The sequence below is a fragment of the Typopeltis vanoorti genome, chromosome 1 (assembly GCF_054136105.1).
Source record: "Typopeltis vanoorti isolate ZY-2024b chromosome 1, IOZ_Tvanoo_1.0, whole genome shotgun sequence".
NCBI lineage: Eukaryota > Metazoa > Arthropoda > Arachnida > Uropygi > Thelyphonidae > Typopeltis > Typopeltis vanoorti.
Window position 1 is genome coordinate 19,139,368 of NC_143549.1, and position 22,351 is coordinate 19,161,718.

The following is a 22,351-nucleotide window of genomic DNA, read 5'->3' on the forward strand; positions in this document are numbered from 1 at the left end:
ACAAGAAGAGACAGATGATTTGGATATATCTTACGACATGAAATAGCAAATGACATCTGAGTTGGATGGGAATGGCTAAATTTTTTTTTTTATGTTGGGCCCATATATACGAGAGGTTGGCTGGTCAACCTATAGTACATTAGTATCGTATATGGGTAGTGGGTTGGGAAAGGAGAAACCTGTTTACATTTGATTTAAAAGCCTGTATGTTGTATTCCTTGGGAAATACATCAGAGGGAAGACTATTCCACAGTACCGCAGTAGCAGGGATGAAGGAGGAGGAAAAGAAACTTGTTCTGTGGGTTTCAAAGTGTACTGTGAAAGGATGTTGAGCAGCAGCTGTATACATGTTTCAATGGGCTTAGTACAGAGTGGGGGAATTATTGATGCTGTTTCAGATGAACATTTTCCATGGAAATAATTATAGAATATACAAATCGCAGAGACCAACATCGATGTGAAAGTGAGGGGAGCGAGTTGGTGAAAGATGGGTCATTTATCAATCTAATTGATCTCTTCTGTATTGAGTCAAGCATTTTGAGGGAGCTTTTAGGAGCCCCACTCCAAATGTGAGAGCAGTATTCGATAGCTGGATGGATTTGAGATTTGTATAATGTAAACAGCTGTTTAGAGGTGAAGTAGCATCTTGAGTGAAAGAGAGAACCTAGTTTTTTGGAAGCTGAGGATGCAATGGTTGTGATGCGTTTATGCCAGGAGAGGCTTGGTGTCAGGGTAATTTCGAGAAGAGAGATCTCATTTTGCCTGGGAATTTGAGTGTTATCAAAAACAATGTTGGGAGTAAATGGTTTTTTTTTTGTGAGAAATAAGACAGAATTGGGTTTTACTAGCATTGACAAGGTTATCTGAGCCCCACTGGAGGTCAGAATTAAGGGTAGTGGTGGTTGATGTTCTGTGGGTTGAAGTGAGTTGTGTAGAGTAGGGTTTGTCAAATGAGAGGGAGGAGTATAATGTGCTGTCGTCTGCAAAACTGTGTATTGGGTTAGAGGTCAACTGATATAGGTCATTGATATATAGAAGGAAGAGGGTCGGTGAGAGAACTGAACCTTGTGGGGCCCCCAGCATTAGTTGGATGGTGAGAGGATAGGGAGCCATCTACCATCACACATAGTGTTCGTCCAGACAGGAAGCTAGCAATCCATCTGCAGAAGTCCTGAGACAGTCAAAATGATGGGAGTTTGCTTAGTAAGCCTTTCTGCCAGACTTGGTCAAAGGTTTTAGAGATATCAAGTGCAATTACTTGGGATTCGCTGAATTTCTCCATGGCATTTGTCCAGCAATGGGTTGATGTATGAGAGTAGATCTCCTGTTGATCGGCTTTGACGGAATCCGTACTGGTGGTCGCTTAATACTGTACTGGTGGCACCTTCAAGGTAGAGTAGGAGTTGAGAGATGATGGTTTTTCTCCATCATTTTAGATAGGAGTGAAGTGAGTGAGATAGGGCAGGAGTTAGATGGTAGTGATTTCTCACCCTTTTTAGAAATAGGTTGAATGTGAGCCAGTTTCCAGGCTTTGGAATATATACCAGTGGAGTAAGAGAGTGTGTGCAGATGGCATAGGATAGGAGTCAGTTCTGTTGCGCAGACTTTCAGGACAATTGGAGGCATTCCATCAGGGCCAGGAGATTTTTTGTGTCAAATTTAGACAACAGGTTTATGATATCTTTTTGGCAAAAGGATACAGGGGGCATTGCATGTTGGGCAGTTGGAATGACTGGAAGGCATTTGCCATTGTCAGTTATGTGTGCATTGGAGGCAAAGTGTGAAGCCAGGAGATTAGCTTTTTCTGTGAATGATGTTGCAATTGAGTCATCTGGGTATGAGAGAGGTCAGAGTAGTGTAGGGCAAAAATTATGACCAATTGCTTTAGCAAGAGACCAAAAGGCATGGCTGCCATTTGGACAGGCCGCAAAGCTTCCTGGTTTTTGCACCTGTTTCGGGCTTCAGTATAGGCATTGAAGGAGGATGGGGTTCTTGATTTTAGTCAGTTATGGTAAGCCTGATTTTTCATTTGTACCACCTTGGCACATCTTTTGGAGAACCAGGGTTTAGTTAGGGGATGGCAGTTCAGAGTAGTGTGGGAATGGATATTTTCATGCCAGTGAAGATTACTTTGGTAATACGTTCAGACTGAAAAACCGGAAAAATAAAAAAATAATAAATAAAATAAAAAAAAAACCGAAACAATAATTCAACCATGGGAATGTAGCATAATAGTCTCAGAGACTGTCCCATTTGGCACTGTTATAATGCCAACTACTCTTGTGTGGGAGTGATTGTGTAAGCGTTGTTGCATGGGAGAGGAGATGAGCACTAGGTTGTGGTCAGAATTACCCAGGGGACTCACTACATATTTGGAGGGGTCATTAGTAAGGAAGAGATCTAGGATATTTGGGGAGTGGTCCAGGGTTATCTGGTATTCTGGTTGGCTTTTGAACAATTTGTGTAAGGTCATTAGTGATGGCAAATGTTTCAGCATCTGTCTGCAGGATCTGTACAACTGGAAGAGGATAGCCAATTGGTGTTATGGATGTTAAAATCACCCAGGAGGATGATTTCGCTGTTAGGAGAGTGGGACTGGAGAAAATCAACTTTTAAGGAGAGGAAATGAAAAAGCTTGGAATGATTGGTGGTATTAGGAGAGCGATAGAGACAGTAGATGAATTTGACTCAGTGGGAGAGGGATAGCTTTAGACCAAAGAAGGTTGAAGTCGGGTGATTCTAGATTAGGTGCTCTCTGGCATGAGCAGATATATGCACAGATGCCACCCTTGGGTCGAAAGGAGTTAAATAGTGTATAGTTAGGGAGTTTGAGATGAACAGTGCTGAGGGAAGGTGATATTTGAGTTTCTGTTAAAACTCAAATATCAAATAGTGGATGCTATTAAGGTTGGAATTGAGGCCACGAATATTGGTGAAGTGGATATGCAAGGTTCTGTGAGGCATGGATTTGACTGCAAGGGATACTGCAGGTCATGATGATACTGCTGAATTTTGCAAAGGTGCTTGACAGGATAGCTCATGGAAATCTGTTATGCAAACTGCAATGGATAGGAAACTGGTGATATGAATAAATGGGTGGCTGATAGACAGATACTAAAAAAAAGTAGTATATGGAAGAGCATAATCCATTAGAAAGAAGGTTAGCCACAAGATTCTGTGCTTGGAGTACTGCTGTTTATTTTGTATATAAATCATATAGGATGCAAAGTTGGGTAGGGTAATAGTTAATCATGATGATGCAGTGCTTCCAGAATGATTTGAATACGGTGACAGTATGAGCAAAACATGGACATCAATTTAATGTCGAAAAGTGTCAAGTTATGCATTTTGGGATATAAAGAACACAAACTGTGTACCACATTGAGGGACCTGTACTCCAGGAAACTGATGAAGCCAGGGATTTGGGGTAGTAGTAGTAAATAGAGAGTTGAAGTTTAGATTTCATATTGCTAAAGTAGCCAGGATAGCTCATAGGATTGGCTATTGAAGAACACACTAACAAGCAGAGATAAGGAAGTTATCATTCCTCTTTATAAAAAGTCTTGGTGTGACCACATCTGGATTACTATGCTCAGGTCTGGTCACCTGGTTTCTTGTGGATGAAAAATGGTGGAGAGGATCCAGAGGCGAGTGATAAAGCTCTTGTATGGGCTGTGGAATACTCTGTATGAGTACAGGTTGATGGTTTGTAAATTGTCAAGATTGGTTGACAGGTGAAAAAGACAGGATATATTAGAAATATTAAGTTTACTTAATGTATTTTTCTTAAATGATGAATGTGACTTTGTCAACATACTAGAAGTATTAATTAAAGTTAATTTATCACTAAAAACACACGTAATAACCAGTAATGCTTCTGAAATGAAAATACTTCTAACCAGAAATACTTCTGAAAGGCTCATACATTTTGATGGAATTTTTCATTTAATACTATTGAAAGGACAAGCACCCTAACTGTATGTTATTCCTAGTATTATTTAAACTACTGTACTGATGATGTCCCAAGATACTTGGGATGAAATATTTACAAATTAAATATTTATTAATTAATTCATAAATATTTCATCCCAAGTATCTTGGGACATCATCAGTACAGTAGTTTAAACAATAATAGGAATAACATGCAGTTAGGGCGCATGATTACAGTGGAATCTCAATATGCATGCAGTAATGTGTTATAGAAGTAAATTAAATATAACTGAAAAAATAAAATAAAATAAAATAAATAAACAAATAATATATATAAGATTATTTTACACAATTTTGCATGACAATTTCCCATACTTTAGGAATAGTAAGAACATCGTTGCGGTTTAAATTTGGTCTGGTAGTAAGACTACAGCACTTTCTTTATATAAACGTTCATATTTATATAAAGATCTGCGTAAAAGTTTCGACTTCTCCCAATGGATCCTATGGTTTGGATTTTCAACTCCATGTTGGGAGAGACCAGATTTCTGCAGTTTGAAAAGACGAATGTGGTCTTGATGTTCCGAGATGCATTTCTGAACAGACCAAAGTAAGACAATTTGCAGGAGCATGGGATCTCATAAACGCTAGGTAACATCAGAGGTGAGAGTTTGTCCTTAGGAGAAGGTAACAAGTTATAGATTTGGTTGATAGGTTTGTAAGTAGTGGCAAAATTGTATTTCTTCATAATTTTTGAAAGACGTTCGGAGATGCCTTTGACGTACGATATGGGAATCCTATGGACTTCTTCTTGTCTGAGTGATGTGTGGGAAGGTGACTGATGATTTTTTGAGTTGTTTTTAAGATTATATCCATTTAGTATAGCTGTATTTTTGATTATTTCTAGTTCTTGGTTTAGAGAACTTCAGAGGAGAAGAATTTATGTGCTCTGAAAACTATTGATTTAATGATGCCAAATTTCTGAGATGGATGATGAGCAGAAGAATTGTGAATGTAGTAACCTGAAAATGTAAGCTTGCAATAGACAGACATGGCGAATGTAGACTACTATATTAACTAAATTAACTTTTTACATAACGAAACCTATGGTGAATTCATCACTAAAAACAATTACCAACAGATGATACAGAAAATAGGTTAAAAAATGCAGTTACCAACAGATAATACAGAAAACTATTTCAGCAATTGGCTAGATGGGACAAGACAAGAGGACATTTCTGGAAATTGGATAACAGTGTGGTTAGCAAAGGTGTGAGGACTAGACTTTTCACTTGGAGAGCAGTGAATGAATGAAATGACTTGCCAGAGTCAGTTGTGAGTGCTTTGTCTGTTACGATTTAAGGAGAGGTACAACAAATGCTGCGAAGATAGTTTGGGTCTCGACCTTGATTCTTCTGTTTCAAGAAAGCAACAAGTGTATGTTGAGCAACTTGGTTACATTTTACAATAGGATGACTAGTGTACTGGGCAGAGGAGATGCTTATACTGTGATTTATCTGGATATTTCTAAAGCATTTGATGAATACTGCATAATCAATTATTTGAGATTGAGCAGAATGGGGACGGAAAGTCATTTGTTAGCTTGCCTACAGGGGTGGATGGCAGTCAATATCTATTCCCATCCTTTGCAACGAGCCTGTGTAGCTCAGTGGATGTGGCGTTTGCACACCACCGCGCTAGGCCGCACAAAGGAAGTCTTGGTTTCGAGTCTAGTCGGTGACTAGAGGAAATTTTTCTAAGCCTTTTTTCGACCGGTTCCCGAGTTAGTCGATCTCTGGCACGGGCAAGCAGGTTTTTCCTCCCGGAAACTCGGGTTTTTCGTCCTGTAAACTCAAGAAAATCGACCGTAGAACCCACATTATTTTCAGACATTAAATATATTGTGTTAGGGTTAGAGACCACGAGATGGCGGCACATTTGAGCCGTCTCTCTTCACTGCGTACCGCTTAATTAGTGATAGCCTTGGGCCATCTGTCTCTGATTGGGTACCAGTGGAGATTGAATTGCCCACTCAGTCTCCAAAAGTTAGATAGGGCTAAATGGCCTCGCCTACTCCTGTATATACGGGAATAAAAAGGCGTTAGCTGATTTTTTTTTTTTTTTTTTTTTTTTTTTTTGATCCTTTGCAACTTGTACACCAATTTATCATGTGGTAATTTATCTTTTGCAAAGTCCAAGAATCACTGTACATGATTCTCCATTATCTAACACACTTGTTAGATAGATAGAATACCTTATCATAAAATACAAGTTAATTGCTAAAACAAGACCTACCCTTTTATAAATCCATGCTGACCATCATAAAGAATGCTATGCCCATCAATCCAATCCTGTATTCTATTCCTAATCAATTTCTCCAGTACCTTCACTACAACTGGTTATTCAGACTGGTCTATAATTGTAAACTTCTGTTCTAGAACCATGCTTGTGGACTGGTACTATTTTGCCTTCTTTCAATCCTTAGGAAAACCCTGCCCATTGCAAAAGCTTTCATTAAATAAGGTAAAGGGCATAGTTAACTGTTATGCACATTCCTCAAGAATATGTGGTGATATCTTATCCACTCCCACAGCATTATTAACCCATTTACGCCAGAGGTTGAAATTTTTTAATTTGTATATGAAATTCATATAAGTTATCTAGAAAAATTCAAGAAACAAGAATTTGAAGGAAAAAAAATTATTTCATTCCATTTTTGAGTTATGTGGCATTCCAAACATGGAACACTAGGCAAAAACATTGCTATATTATATTTGTCTCAGAAGGTGGTGATACCTGCTACTGAGTGTGATATTCAACTGAACACTTCACATGTTAAGGCAATATCACATTTTTCACATTGAAAAGTGGTGTTATGACATTCAGCACAGTATTTTTGCTTTCCCTGCTTGACTATCACATGATCCATGCCATCATAACGTGAGTCAATGTTAAGCTTCTGAGAAGGTCTTCCTTTTCGGCCAGGTCCTGCAGGATGACCATGGGTCTCCAGATAATGGCATGCCACACGTTGACAAAACTCCAAAAGATCCATTGGCTTCTCATCGTATGCTTTATGCAGTTGCCAAGCATTTTGTAAGACTAATTTGAAACAAAACAAAAGAGGGCTTGAATACCATTTCTTTCCATGGATTGATGCATGATAATTATCAATGTTTTCATCAGCTCTGTCTATGCCTCCCATAAACTGGTTATACACTTTGATCATATTTGGCTGAGAATATTCTTTTTCTGTTTCTGGAAATAACGATTGACAAGAGACAGAGGATTGATACCAGCACCAGATGACGCAACAGTGACAACACTGTTATCATGCCATTTGCAGCCAATACTGCCTTTGCCATCAATTTGATAATTGAATGTGCTTCTTTCTTTTTTTTAGATGATTATCTGATTCCAATGGAGCTTTGTCAGTGCGATCTTTTCTCACTGTACCTGTTGGTTGATGTCCCATTGGACTGAGATAATCAAGAAATGCAATACTGGTGAAAAAGTTGTCGAATACAAAATGGTATTGTCCAGGGTGTGCCTCTGTAAGTGCTCCACTAAACTTCAGGTAGTTGTATCACTATGGCACTTGCTTCTATGCTGTCATCTGTCTTTAACAGGTTGTCATCTATCTCTAACAAGATGCCCTGAACTCTAAGTTTACATGAAATGTAAACTTAGAGTTCGGGGCATCTTGAGACTTGTAAAATGGTTTCAACTAAAAAAGACAAGGGAAAAGATATTAGTCCTAGTAGTACTGGTTTTGCCTAGTGTTCCAAAAATGAAACACTGAAAATGTCAAACCTATAACTAATACAAGAATAATAACTTCTGTATTTTCTTTTTACAGCACAATAGCATAACTAGTAGAAAAGTAATAGAAAAAAATCACAAGTATAGGGTGTAATGCACTAAAGTTGTATTTACCTGCTTTAAATACAACTTTAAAGTGGCGGCTGGATACTTTGGATGGTTCTTCAAAAACATTTTTCAAAAATCAGATCACTTTTTGACAACATTCCTGCACCTCACTATCTGCAGCAGTGACTAACTCTGTGCAGTATGAGATAACATCTACCCTTAGAAAGCAGATAGATGTGAAAAATCAGACCTCGTTGATGGCCTTGAGCAGTAGGATATAAATAACTACCAAGTGACTACTGTTCCTATAATGGAATATGAAGCATAAATGGATTACCCCATTTATGCCTTTTAATTGAATGTCTAACCCAATCAACATCACCTCTGATTCTTTCACTTCCAATTTTCCTAATACTTGCCTCCCTTCTATATATTGCATCAATTAAACCAGTATGATATGCAGTGATAAAGTGCTTGTTCCACTATATCCTTTGACTAACCACCAGTGTCAACCTGCCATAATTATTCTGTCTGTTGCTTGCTATATAGTGGAAAAATTCCCTTGAGTTAACCTTAACCTGACCAACCAATCTCCTGTCATACTGCACCTTTTCTTTCTTTCTTTACCATGCTATGTGTCATCTTCCTAACCTGCACTTTATACTCTTGATGAATCCGTAATGTAAACTTATCATCTAGCAGTAATATCACAGTATCCTATTAATATCTGTACATATCAGCATTCATATCATATAACTATGGTATGAATGCTGATAACGTCCATTAGTTTGGACCTCTCTTTCTCTCTCTCTTGTCGATGCAATGGAAATATCAAGGTGGTAATAATATCTCTTGTTTACCTGTAATAAAACAGCTAAACCAATAAGAAAAACTTTACATATGTTTAACTCTCTTACAGTTAATACCATTGAAGGACATGATGTAAATGATAAATTATTAAGCGTTTTACAATCCTTGCACCAGAAGACAACATATGGAAATTTTAATTAGGAAATTATATGTACACACCAGTGGCGGCCGGTAAAAATTTTAAGTAGGGGTGCTGCATATACAAAAAAAAAAAGAAAACTTTTTTTCCTAATCAGTAATGAATTTATTAATAAATAAATTTACATATTAAAAAATTGCTTTATTAAAAATATTTCATCCTCATCACGAACAAACACCAATAATAAAAGTTTCGTATCAATAGTAATGACAAGTGCAAACGAATCGAAGTGCATTTGTTTCGTGTAATGATAATTGAAAAAATATAATTTTTTTCATATTTTCAACAGTGACACTCATCATAATTCAGCCTTGTATCTATAATAAATAAATAATTATATGTTATTTTAACAAAATAAAATAAGATTTACAAAAAATAGTTCACCACGAACACGCACCAATAATACATGTTTCATATCTTGCAGAAATAACGTGCGGAAGCATATGATACACTGCCCAAGCGGCAGTGTATCTAATGACGTAACGTGCAATGACAAGCGCAAACGAATATTGGCATTAGATCGCAGTGCATTTGTTTCGTAATCTAAAGCATTAATCGAACAATTCCAATTATTAACTATTCAATCAATGTCAAAACATAAGCTGTAACCTTTAACATGTTGTATTGCATTTATATAATGTTGTAAGCATTGTTATTATTTATAAACACAAACAAAATTTAATTTTTTCCTTGGGGGTGCTGCAGTGTCGCAGTGCTTATGTACGAGCCGCCACTGGTACATACACACACCACACAATCTACATATCTTTACAAAATAGGTGATGGCATTTCTACTGAGTGTTACTATGTATTTTGTAAATGAAATTAGAAATAACCCTGTCTCCACTCTCTCTCTCTCTTCTTTTTATAATTTATTCCACACTGCAGATGACTCATTATAGCAAACTCATGAAGCCCGCAAAACATGGAATTTGTTTGATATGTCGCAAGTATTAGAAAGAATGACTTTAGCACCATGATGTTAGTTCATGAGAAAGATACATTGGTAACTAATGCAGAATTAAAATATTCAGTGAGCAGTAGAGGGTATGGTGAAGATGGGACTGATGATGAGTGAATGGAGATGGTATCATATGTGGAAGTGGGTAAACTTGGTGTTGATAAGGCAGTGGGATATGACAATATATCCCCATATATTTGGAAGAAATGCTCTAGGAAAAACACTACTGGCATAGTTGTTTAACATGAGTCTTGCAACAGAGCAAGTCCAAGAAGACTGGAGGGTTGCTAAAATTTTTCCACTTCACAAGGAGATGGGATGGGACTGAGACTGAATTATGGACCAGACTGTGTGTCTAAATGGTTGTTAGGATGTCAGTGAGGTTGGTGAGGACTGGAATTAAGAGTTGGGTTGATAATGGCTGTGTTCTCGATGAATGTTAGAATAGGTTTGCTGGGATGGAAGGGAGGAGTTGTGTTTTGTAAATCTGCTTGAGAAATGCAATAGGATGGTAAATTCATTGGATAGGGAAATGTATGTGCAGTGGTGTACTTAGATTTTTCAGGGCCTTGGTTGGTTTACCACATGACATGCTAGTCTAGTAGCCAAATTGAAGCAGATAAGACTGGATAACACACTAATGAGCTGGAGAAGTAATTGGCTCAGGTATCAGTAGGTTAAGTATGGGGGGGGGGTATATCCAAAGAGGAAGGTAACTAGCAGAGCACAGCACATGTCTATTTTGGAGCACTTATCATTTAAATTTATGTTAATGAATGATAATGAGAGCTTAACTGGAGATATGCAGTTTTTGTCAATGATTCAAAGTCGAGAAGAACTATGGGGAGCAGAGCAGATGTGACTATGCAGAAGGATTAGCAGACTATATGAGTGAATAAATGAGTGGATCTATCAGTTTAATGTTGCAAAGTGAGGGTCTTGAAATTTGACAGGCAAGATTGAGATGCAGAATATATAATTAATGGAGTAATTTTGTGGGAGATGGAGGAAAGAGGAGAGCTCTGAGAGTGATGGTGGACAGACTTGAAGTTCAGGGAACAGCCTGCTAAAATTTAAAGAACACATCACATCATTATGGCAATGATAAAGAAGACCTTGACATGTAGAAGCAAAGACCCTTGTTTAAGCCCTTAGTCAAACCTCGTAGACTACTGTGCGCAAATTTGGTTACCTGGATTACAAGGTGATGAAGATATATTAGAGAGAGCGCAGAGTAGGTTCATTAATTGTTTTCTGATCTATAGAATAAGGAATATGAGGGAATGCAACTTGCAGAACACTGTGAACAGAAGAAGGAAAGGGATATGATCGAGATGTTTATGTTGTTGATGTTTATGAGATGTTATTACCAGATAATGCTGAGATTTTTTTTTAATAGAGTGGTGGAGAGAGATGGAGAAAACAAGAGGCCATCCCTAGAAGCTGTATAAGGAGAGTATAAGCAAGGAAGCAAGGAGATGCTTCTTTGCATGGAAATTGGATTGATGAGTAGAATGCATTGCCTGAAGGTGTAGCGAATAAAGAAACAGAATAAGTTTAGGACACAGTTCGATGATCTCTTTCGCAAGAGAATGTGGACTTCCCAGGATGAGTATTTTGAATCCATGGAGGCCTGATATTAATAATAATAATAGTTTATTATAGGATGGTGTGTTGTAGAAAATTTTCTTAAAAATGGCATTTTGTCTATAGGCTGGTTGTTGACTTGACTAGCACTTTACATAGTTTGAGTGATTTAGCTCATTATACCTGGTGTTCACTATAATGAGTGTGTATATTATCATATCAATTACTTACACAATATAAAGAAAAGCAATTAATCTTACCTGTTTGATGATTTGTTCATTATCATATGACTTTGGCACAAGTGCATCACAAAGATTCATTCTTTCATATGGCTGGAGAGGGGATGGAAGAAATATATACATATATATTTCATTAAATTAGAATTACAAAAATAACACAGATCACTAAAATGTTAAATTTTTCTTTAAAAAAATATTTTAATAAGCATCATGACATAACAATTCTAATAACTTGAAGCAAATATTTATTACTCCTTGCAATAAATAAACCTGCGGATCTAATTCCTTATAAGAAATAGGTAACTAAAGAGCGGAGATACAGAAGACTGTGTCATTCAATGCAAACAAGCTATTTTCTACTGTCTTACCAATTCCTTTCACAACATTCAGAGATGGTCTCTTATTCTTGTTCCCTCTCCTTCTACCACATGAAATATCATTCCAGTGTCCATCTGATAAATAAATCTCAACAGCTTAAGTGTCAATCATATCACTTCATCTTCTATCTAAGATCTGCAGATTATGTATCCCCAGTTTATCCTGCCTCCTGATATCATGTCTGTTATTTTCAGACTGTATCTCTGCCAAAGTTATTTCATTCCCTCCTGCGTTGTGATCTTCTTCTTTGAGTGACATATCTGATCAGATGTTAGCAACCACCTTGGCAAATTTTGAGTGATTCTCAGCCACTCTAAACGGTCCCTCAGAGCTCATGCCAGTCTGATGTATGCCAGACAAGATTTTCTTCATCTTCCTTTTCCTCTTCTTCCATTTATCTTCCTTTTTATAATCAGTTGAAATATCTCATAATTTTCATTAACGAAGAATGTGACCAAGATATGCAGTTTTTCTTCTTTTTATTATTAACATCAGACCCCCATGAAGTCAGACACTCATTGTGGGAGGTACACACTATGCTCATCCAACCATGCCTTAAACTGATTTAATGTGTCTATATTCACAACACACTTAGGCAATGTTCCACTCACCAACCAATCTCCATGCATAGAACCTACTCCTCGCACCCTCTTTATACAATTTCCAGAGATAGCCTCTTGTTCTAGCCCCCCCCCCTCCCATTCTATGAAAATCTCTTCCATGTCAACTTGATAACAATCCCTGATGACTAGCTTATATGTCTCAATCATATCCCCCCACTTCCTCTATTCACAAGGCTCTGGAACTTACATTCTCTCAATCTGTCCTCGTACTACACAATCAAAAGACCAGTGACCACCTTTGTGAATCTTCTCTGGACCCTTTCCAACATATCCTCATCACCATGAAAATCTGGCGACCAAATCTGTGAACAATAATCCACGAGGCCTGATCGAAGCCTTACACAATGGCATCATAATCTCTCTATTTCTGTATGTCAGGGTCCTTCACATCATTGCCATCTTCACAACTTGTGCAATGTGGCCCCTAAATTTCAGGTCTTTGTCCACTATCACTCCTAGATCTCTCATCTCTTATACTTCCTTTAAAGTTTCCCTGCCCAGGAATACTTTGCATTCCATTGTTGCTTACCAAATCTCAAAACCTTATACTTTGCAACATTGAACTGCCAGTTCCACTTACCTGCCATTTCATGCAACTTATTAAAGTCCTCTTGTAAGGTCATAACATCCACTTGATTCTGCATTGCTCTCCCCAGTTTTGCCTCATCTGCAAACAGCTGCCTATCACTAGTTAAACCCATCCCAATATCATTAACATACAAACTGAACAATAAGGGGCCCAAAACTGACCCCTGCAGCACACCACTAGTGACTTTTCTCTCTTGGGATATTGCATTCTTGTATACAACTTTCTGTTACCTATCCAACAGCCAGTCACTGATCCAACTCAGAAGTCTGTTATCCAATCCCATCTGTTTCGATTTATTTAACAGCTTGTCATGTGGCAGTCTATCAAAAGCCTTTGCAAAATCCAAGTACACCACTGTATATGCATCTCTCCCTATCCAAGGTATTTGTCACCTCATTATAGTAGATAAGTAAATTAGAAAAACATGATCTCTCTTTAACAAGTGCATGCTGATAACCACAGGAAATACTTCTGTTATCACTTCATTTCTGTATCCTACCTCTCATCAATCTCTCCAGTACCTTCACTACAACTCCAGATATACAGACCAACCTATAATTTGAAGCTACAACCTTATCACCACTTTATGGTGTCTAAAAATTTCACAATTCCCCCATTTGTTCGAGTACTTCTTGATTGAACGTTTTTGCTGTCCATGAGATTTTTAATGTTCGTTTATATAACAACGTCTCAAAGCTTCAAGGTTTTTGGTTTTTTTTTAATTAATATTGTCTTGAAGGTCTAAGTTTCTGCACTGTACAGCACCATACATAGCATTTAATCATGCATACTCGAAGCTCTGAATTTAAATTAGAGCTTCAAGTATGCATTTTTTCTTGCCATTTCAATTCTAACTTTTATTTCCTTGGGTTGAAATCTTCATTTAACCAGCATTTGAGATATTTAAATTTTGTCATTCTTTCCATTTGTTTCCCATTTAAAGAAAGCACTGAATTAAGAATTGGTTTCTTGCTTATAACTATGAATTTAGTTTTGGTGATATTTATTCTTAATCCCATTTTTTTACTCTCTTCATTTACTAGTTCAAGAAGATTTTGAAAATCCTGAATATTGTCAGACAGGAGAGCTGTGTCATCAACATATCAGATGTTATTCATGATTTCATCATTTATATTAATCCATTCCTGTAATGCTTTTTAAAGTTTTTTGAAATATGGTTTCTGAGTTCTGATCTTGACCAGATCTTATCTGATCTGAAATTATCTGTTATTTCATCTCATCAAAATCCTTCTTTTACTCTGATCACAGAGCAGAGTAAATGGGACTATCACTCATTTTCCTGCTGGTCAATGTCCTCCTTAATGATGCAGCAATCCTTATGGTCTTCACTCACAACCTTCACAATATGCCCCAGAGCTTCAAATTTTTATCTACTGTCATTCCAAGATCTGCTTACTTCTTCCAACAGAATTTCATCAAGAGGGTATACCTTTCCTATTTGTGAATTCCAGCATTTAAAATCTTACATTTAGATGTGCTAAACTGGTATCCCCAATCATCTGCTGACCTTTCTAGCTTATATAAATATAAGCTAGAAAGTGTTGATGTGGTTCTCTAAAAGAACCACATCAACACTATTACTAATAACCCTTCTAAGCATGACATCATCTGTAAACAACTAAATATCATCCTGTAATCCAGTGACAATATCACTGACACATGTTGATTAGTTACAGTATCAGTATTGAGCCCTCTAAAATCTCAACTTTTAACCTTCCTTCCTTCCTTTCTTTCTTCTGCACACACTGGCTATATCACTGATATAGCAAGTTAGCCAACTTCCAATCCAATTCACTAACTGAATATTTAAATTTATGCAGTGCAATTTAAATATCACCCTATCCCCTATAAAATGCATTTGAAAAATCTAGAAAAATGATAGTATATGTCATTTTTGATACCTAATACTGATTTTGATACTTAATCATAAAATCAACAGATTATTAAAACAAGCACACCCTTTAAGAAATCTATACTGGCCTTCATAAATAATATTATCCTATCTGTCCAATTCAGAATATAAGCACTTATTCAAATCTTAACACCATGAAAGAAATAAATTAAACATGCCAAGAAATTATATTATTGGTTTAATCCTTTATCCAAGGGTAAGCAAACAAACTGTGTGCTTGAAGTCACTTCATGACTGGGCTACTTGTATATAGAGGCCAATGACTTCACATCAATTGCCTTAGTATCCCATAATGCAATGCACATGCCCTTACAGACATAATGCTATGCATTATGGGAAGGACCACTACCATGACCAGTTTTGACTTTTTATTGTGGTCTCATCAGTGGGAGCCAGACCCAGAAGCGATACCAAGGTTGAAGTAATGTAGAAGTCATATTTCTATATAATGTAGTTAAAAGGTTTCATTACGGAATACTAATGAATTGACATGAAGTCATTAGCCTGTATATACAAGTAGCCCAGTTGTGAAGTGACTTCATGCTTATACTTGGATAAAGGATTAAACCAAGAATATAATTTATAATATATCGAAGTGAAAAAACTTTCAACAGAGAAGGAATAGAAACCTGTCTATAATTTGATACAAATGAAAGTAAGAAATGTAGAACATTTTTCTTATTTTCAAAAATTTACTAGAAAGAAAACTAATGAGAAGGCAATATTCTTGCAAACTCTCTGGTAAATTCTCAAAACATTTAAGTTTTTTTCTATATTTGGCTATAAAATATGGATGGATTCTTAATATACTCCAATTCATCTCATTTATTTCAATTGAAGCATCATGGCTCTATACTTAAAAATTTGACAGTTATTATATTTAGGGGAGGCCTGTTTAGCTGGTGGAAGTGGTACTACTAGTACTTGCATTCTCCACACTAAGCTTCCCAAACACAGACTTAAGTTCATGTCTAGTCACCAACTGAAGGAACTTTTTCTAAGCATTTTTTCGACCAGTTCCTGAGTTGGTCGATCTCTGGCACAAGCATGTTTTGTCTCCCAGAAACTCAGGTTTTTCATCCCATTAACTCAATAAAATTGACCATAGAACCCACACATTATTTCAGAGTAACATATCTTGTTAGGATTAGGAACCAAGAGATGGCAGCACTTGTTTGCTCATCTCTTCATCAGTTGCCCCTGTAGTTAGTGATAGTCATGAGCCAGCTATCTCTGATTGGCTACTGGTGGAGATTGCACCTCCCATTCAGTCACCAGAAGCTAGATAGGGTTAAAAGCCTCATTTACTCCCGGTAAGGGAATAAAAGGCATTAGCTGATTATTATTATTTAGGGAAGGCAAAGTTTCATTTTCTCTTCTTATTAAAGAGGACCTGAAAAGTCTTCATTTTGGCAATGTAAAATAAACATTTTCAGAAGTTCTCCAGCAGGCAGTTTTTCAAAACGTTCAATGTGTGTGTGTGTGTGAGAGGTGTAGCTATTAAATAATGAGACTGGTTGCAAAAATGTTTATTATTACAATTGTACAACTTAATTGTTATTCCCTTCAACATACTCCCCTCCTCTATCTATACACCACTGCATATGAATTTTCCATTGTTGGAAGCAGTGCTGCAAGTCATCAGGTGTTATCTGCTTCATTAAAGAAGAAAATGGCTTCATTGCCATTTTCTCCTTTACCTCATCCACTGATTGAAAATGGGTGCCCTTCAATGCAGATTTCAACTCTGGAAAGAGGTAAAGTTGCATGGAGCTAAGTCCGGCAAGTAAGGTGGATGGTCCAACACTGGGATCTTCTTATCACTTAAGATACTGCTTTACAGACAGTGCACTGTGGGCTGGAGCATTGTCCTGATGGAAAATCCAAGCACTGTTCTTTCACATATCGGGTCTCTTCTTCCTCACTCATTCTCTCAGCTTGCCAGAACCTCAAGTTAATGTTAGTTAATTGTCTGACCCTCTGGTACCCATTCAACCATTACCACACCATTGATATCAAAAAAAAAAGCGATCAGTATTGCCTTCAATTTTGACTTGCTCATTCTTGCTTTTTTCATTCTCGGTGACATGGGAGCTTTCCAGTGCATTGATTGTCTCTTTTTTTCTGGATCGTACTGGAAAATCCACATCTCATCACATGTGATGATCTTCTCATGCAAGTCCAGCTCTACTGTCAGCCATTCCATGATGTCAATGAAAATTTGTTTCCGGATGTCTTTCTGCTCCTGACACAAGTTTTTGGGAACCATTTTGGCACAGATTTTGTTCATGTTTAATTGCTCATGCAAAATTTGTCATCAGTCTTCTTATCAATGTGCACCATGTCTCTATCATCCGAATGCTTAATCTGCGATTTCATTATTGCAAAACAATTTCGTTAATTTTTGCAATGTTTAGTTCAGTTGCTGCCGTGACAGGGCGCCCCAGTCGTTCGTCATCTTCAACATTTTCTCGACCTTCAACAAAGCATTCAAACATTCACGCATGTTACATTACATTATCACTGTACACCTCTTGCAACAGTTTCAAACACTCAGTTGGTGATCCCAGTGTTTCCGAAGTCCACCTTCAGGTTGGTGATGCTGGGGTGTTGTTTCTTGCAGGCTACTCTCGCAAGCTCCAACCACAATTTGAAGTCCAACAGGTTCAAATCAGGACTTCAAGATGGCCAATCAGAAAGTGATGTGTGATCAAGCACATTCACCTCTAACCACTGTTGTGTGGTCCTTGCCTTGTGTGCAGGGGCTGAGTCCTGTTGGAAAGACCACTGTCTACCATGGAACAAAGTATTGCTCAGTAGGTTCCAGTACAATGTCTTGATACACTTTGGCAGAGGTTTTGATCCCCTTTTGATCTGATGTGGAGTGATGACTATGAAGCCTGGGTGCCATGGCACATGCTATATGACCATCCAGGAAATATACCTGATCATTTTGGTAGTTAAATGACTCACCACTTAAAATCTTATCTGTGAAGAGGAAATCTCTGTGTCTGTTGTTTGCATACTGCTGGAAAAGTGCCTTTAATTTTATCATCCTCTGCTGCATAAGTTGTAGTATTGAAGCTTCCAGCAGAACAATGACAGACATTCACCCTCTTAAGTCATCAGTTAGTACATGTGACATTATTCTCTGTGAAAGGCTCATCTCTTGTGACATTACTTTCTGCATTTTCACAAAATAACATCGAAAGCATGCCTCCATAGCCTTCACAAGCTGTTGCGTCCTGACCCAGCATGGTCGATCTGTTCTTTGATGGTTAGATACATCTTCTGTATCATTATAACAGTTAATTGTCAAGTACACAAATATCCTACTGATCAAGAGTGTTTTTAGCATGTTAAAAATAACAGGAGCTGAATTCTAACCCCTTGTGATGTGCTATTCCAGCTACATGGTTCTCATGTAGCTGGAATAGCACATCACAGCTACATGGTTCTCATAATCTCCTCACTGCATGTTAATCTACTAAGCTAGACAACTTTCTACTGATAAATAGACGAATGTTGGCTGTACTTGGTGCCACTAATGGAACTCGGCTCGAGCAATTCTGTGGACAGCACAGGGGTGTGAGGAAGTTGTAACAGTATTTATGGCAAGACTGTGTATGTGCTGTTTCCTATGCCCAATTTATATTGCAAGTCGAAATTTTGCATCCCCCAATAACAATTGTTCTACACATTTCCCACTTTCCCACTGATTAATTTTGGATTTCTTAGCATATAGCAACATCCAAATGTTATTAGAATTAAAATAATTTATGAAAAATACCTGTCCATAGGTTGCATGTCTTCAATAATACAATACTTTAGTTTAGAAAAACTACAGATACGACAGCATTAATCAAATATAGAATTATTATTATTACGGGTATCTCCATGGAATCAGTACACTCATAGCAGGAGATCCAAACTATCAAAAGAATAGCCATCATATCTCTTCTTGAGTTCATTTCCAGATGAAGAACTCACAACTGAGTCAGGTAATGCATTACACTCATTCACCATCCTCCAGGCAAAAAACCTCTTTCTCACACCCTTGTTAACCACAATTTTCTTCAACATCCAGGGATGACTTTTGATCTTCCATCACTATCACACAGCTGAAACATTTTCCTGCATCAATCTTATAAAAACCTTTTAGTAATTTAAATGTTAACATCATATCCCCCCCCTCTTCTCTGCCTATCAACCTACCTCTGCAATCCACAAGCTCTCAATCTATCAATGTAGGGAGCATTTTTTACATCACTCACCAACTTAATCACTCTCCTCTGAACCCTTTCCACAACTTCCTCATACAAAAGCAATCCAAGTGACCAGACTTGAGCACAGTAATCCAAATGTGGAAGTATCAATGCTTTATAAAGGAGAATAATAACCTAAGATGAAAAGCCAAACGGCTATTTTTCTGGTGAGTATAATATGTTATAATATAATATAGTGACACACCTTTCTGGCATTCGTATAGCGAAAGTATGTAAGTTCTTTTCACTTAAACCCTGATATTCTAGGTCTAGCTACTCACTGATAAGACCTCAAAAAAAGTTGAAACCGGTCTGGGTAGTGACCTCTCCTCATAATGTAAAGCAGTACTACATCTCCTAGGAGCTGTGTGTTTTTACATTATGAGAAAATATCAAGAATAGTGAGGGATCTTGCTCCACCTTTGCAACGAGTTGCCTTGGTGTGGCACTACCAAGTGGTCACTTACGCTTGGATCCGCCGACAGTTCGTCGGCATGAAACGTTCAGATCGTAGTTTTCGATCTTAATTTCGCTTACTGGCTGAAAAACAATAAGGGATCATTATCCCCTTAACGTAAAGAATAATAACCTCTTTATCTCTGGATGTTAGTGTGTTCTTCAATAACCAAGTAATCCTATGTGCAATGTTGGACACCTTAGCAATGTGTCCTCTGAACTTCATCTCCCTATCCACCAACACCCGAAGTCCCTAGCCTCATCAATCTCTTGGAATACCATTCCATCAATTTAGTACACAGCTGGTAATCTTTTAATCCCAAAATATATAACGTGACACTTTTCCACATTGAACTGACATCCATTACCTTTTGCCCATTTTGTCAGCTTATTTAAATCATCCTGTAAACTCTCAGCATCAGCTTGATATTTTATTGCACTACCCAACTTTGCATCATCAGCAAACTGAATATATCCCTTCAAGCCATTTCTTATGTCATTTATGTACAAATTAAACAATAATTGCCTAAGCACAGAACCCTGAGGCACACACCACTGGTCACCTGCCTCATTCTGGATTGGTTTGGTTGGTTTATAGTTTATTTCGCACAAAATCTACAAAGGTCATACTGTGCCATACTAAGGTTACAACTATACATAAGCAGTTAAAGAAAATTGTAAACAATATGCCTGTACAAAAATTAGGTTCCACAAAGCAGCATCTACATAGAAGCAAAATTGCTGCAGAAAGCACAGCATCACACAAGGTTAAGTTATAGTAGTACAAAAATTGTCAACAATATAAGTTAAATAAACAAAATGTGTGTACAAGCCAAGGAATGCAGTATCTACATATAGTTAAAATTATAACCATACATAAATAGGCAAAAAGTAATTATTATACAACATGCATGCAAAAAAAATAGTAAATAATATGTATGTACAAAAGTAAAGCTGGGCAATGCAGTATCTATATATAAACATAATTACTGCAGCATTTAAGGCAGTACATAATTAGACAACAATATAAGTTAATAAACAAAATGCATGGACAACACCAAGCCAAGGAATGCAGTAGCCACATATAAGATTACTGCAATAAGATTACAACAAATGTTATTACAGTAATACATAGAGTTAAAGAGGAATTATTATACATTAGGTATACATAAAAATCAAATTTAGCAGTGTGGTATTTACATATTAACAAAATTACAACAAGGTAACACAAGGCTACAGAAATACATGATTGGTCAGAAATTAACCTAATGAATAATATATACATTAGTACTCAACTCCTGCACATATACATCACAAAACATTACATACTTGATAATATATATGTACAAAAGTTAAGTGAAGCAATATAGTATTTACATATAAACAAAATTAGTCAAATGTGTTTGTATAAATTAATTCTTTTAAAAAATTAAAAACATCACGCAATCTGAACGAGTCTGTCAGCATCTGCCTGAAAATCTGGCTAGGTTGGTAAAAATTTCATTCCTCTCTTGTGCAAAGTGTAGGCACTCTACCGGTATATGATAAATAGTGAGATGTGTATTGCATTTTTCACACATAGGAGGGTCATTAGCTCTCAGTAAAAAATTGTGTAAGATGACTGTGACCTGAAAGTTTATTTTCCACTTGGTTAGAGTATAATAAATTTAGTTTAATCCTTTATCCAAGTGTGAGCAAACAAAGTTTGCGCCTGAAAGTATCTTCAGGACTGGGTTAAGGTGGTACACACCAGGGCAACTCGTTGCAAAGGTGGAGCAAGCTACCAACACTCCTATCCTAGTATCTCCTATAATGCAAAACACATCTCCTTGCGGATATGTCTATTGTTATGCATTAAGGGAAGGGCCACTACCCAGACCGGTTTCGACCTTTATTGAGGTCTCTTCAGTGGGAGCCAGGCCCAAGTCGAGATATCAGGCCGAAGTATTTGCAGGTCATCTCCACCTATAGGAATTGCCAATTGGTGTGCCACCCTTTTTTAATAAATTACTCTGGATTTAGAGAAAGATGTTGAAAGTTTATTTTCCACTTGGTTAGAGTATAATACATTTAGTTTAATCCTTTATCCAAGTGTGAGCAAACAAAGTTTGCGCCTGAAAGTATCTTCAGGACTGGGTTAAGGTGGTACACACCAGGGCAACTCGTTGCAAAGGTGGAGCAAGCTACCAACACTCCTATCCTAGTATCTCCTATAATGCAAAACACATCTCCTTGCGGATATGTCTATTGTTATGCATTAAGGGAAGGGCCCCTACCCAGACCGGTTTCGACCTTTATTGAGGTCTCTTCAGTGGGAGCCATGCCCAAGTCGAGATATCAGGCCGAAGTATTTGCAGGTCATCTCCACCTATAGGAATTGCCAATTGGTGTGCCACCCTTTTTTAATAAATTACTCTGGATTTAGAGAAAGATGTTGAAAGTTTATTTTCCACTTGGTTAGAGTATAATAAATTTAGTTTAATCCTTTATCCAAGTGTGAGCAAACAAAGT

General features: G+C 37.2%; 1 protein-coding gene across 4 annotated transcripts in view; it reads right to left on the minus strand.

Moving 5' to 3' along the window:
• Positions 1 to 22,351, minus strand: part of LOC150109819 (cAMP-dependent protein kinase type II regulatory subunit-like) — a 487,212-nt gene that overhangs the window by 162,320 nt on the left and 302,541 nt on the right. For all 4 annotated transcript variants that reach the window (XM_090413727.1, XM_090413588.1, XM_090413646.1 and 1 more), the window contains exon 9: positions 11,618 to 11,689. In XM_090413727.1, coding sequence (XP_090269853.1) covers positions 11,618 to 11,689 — 72 coding nt within the window. The remainder of the gene's footprint in view (positions 1 to 11,617; positions 11,690 to 22,351) is intronic.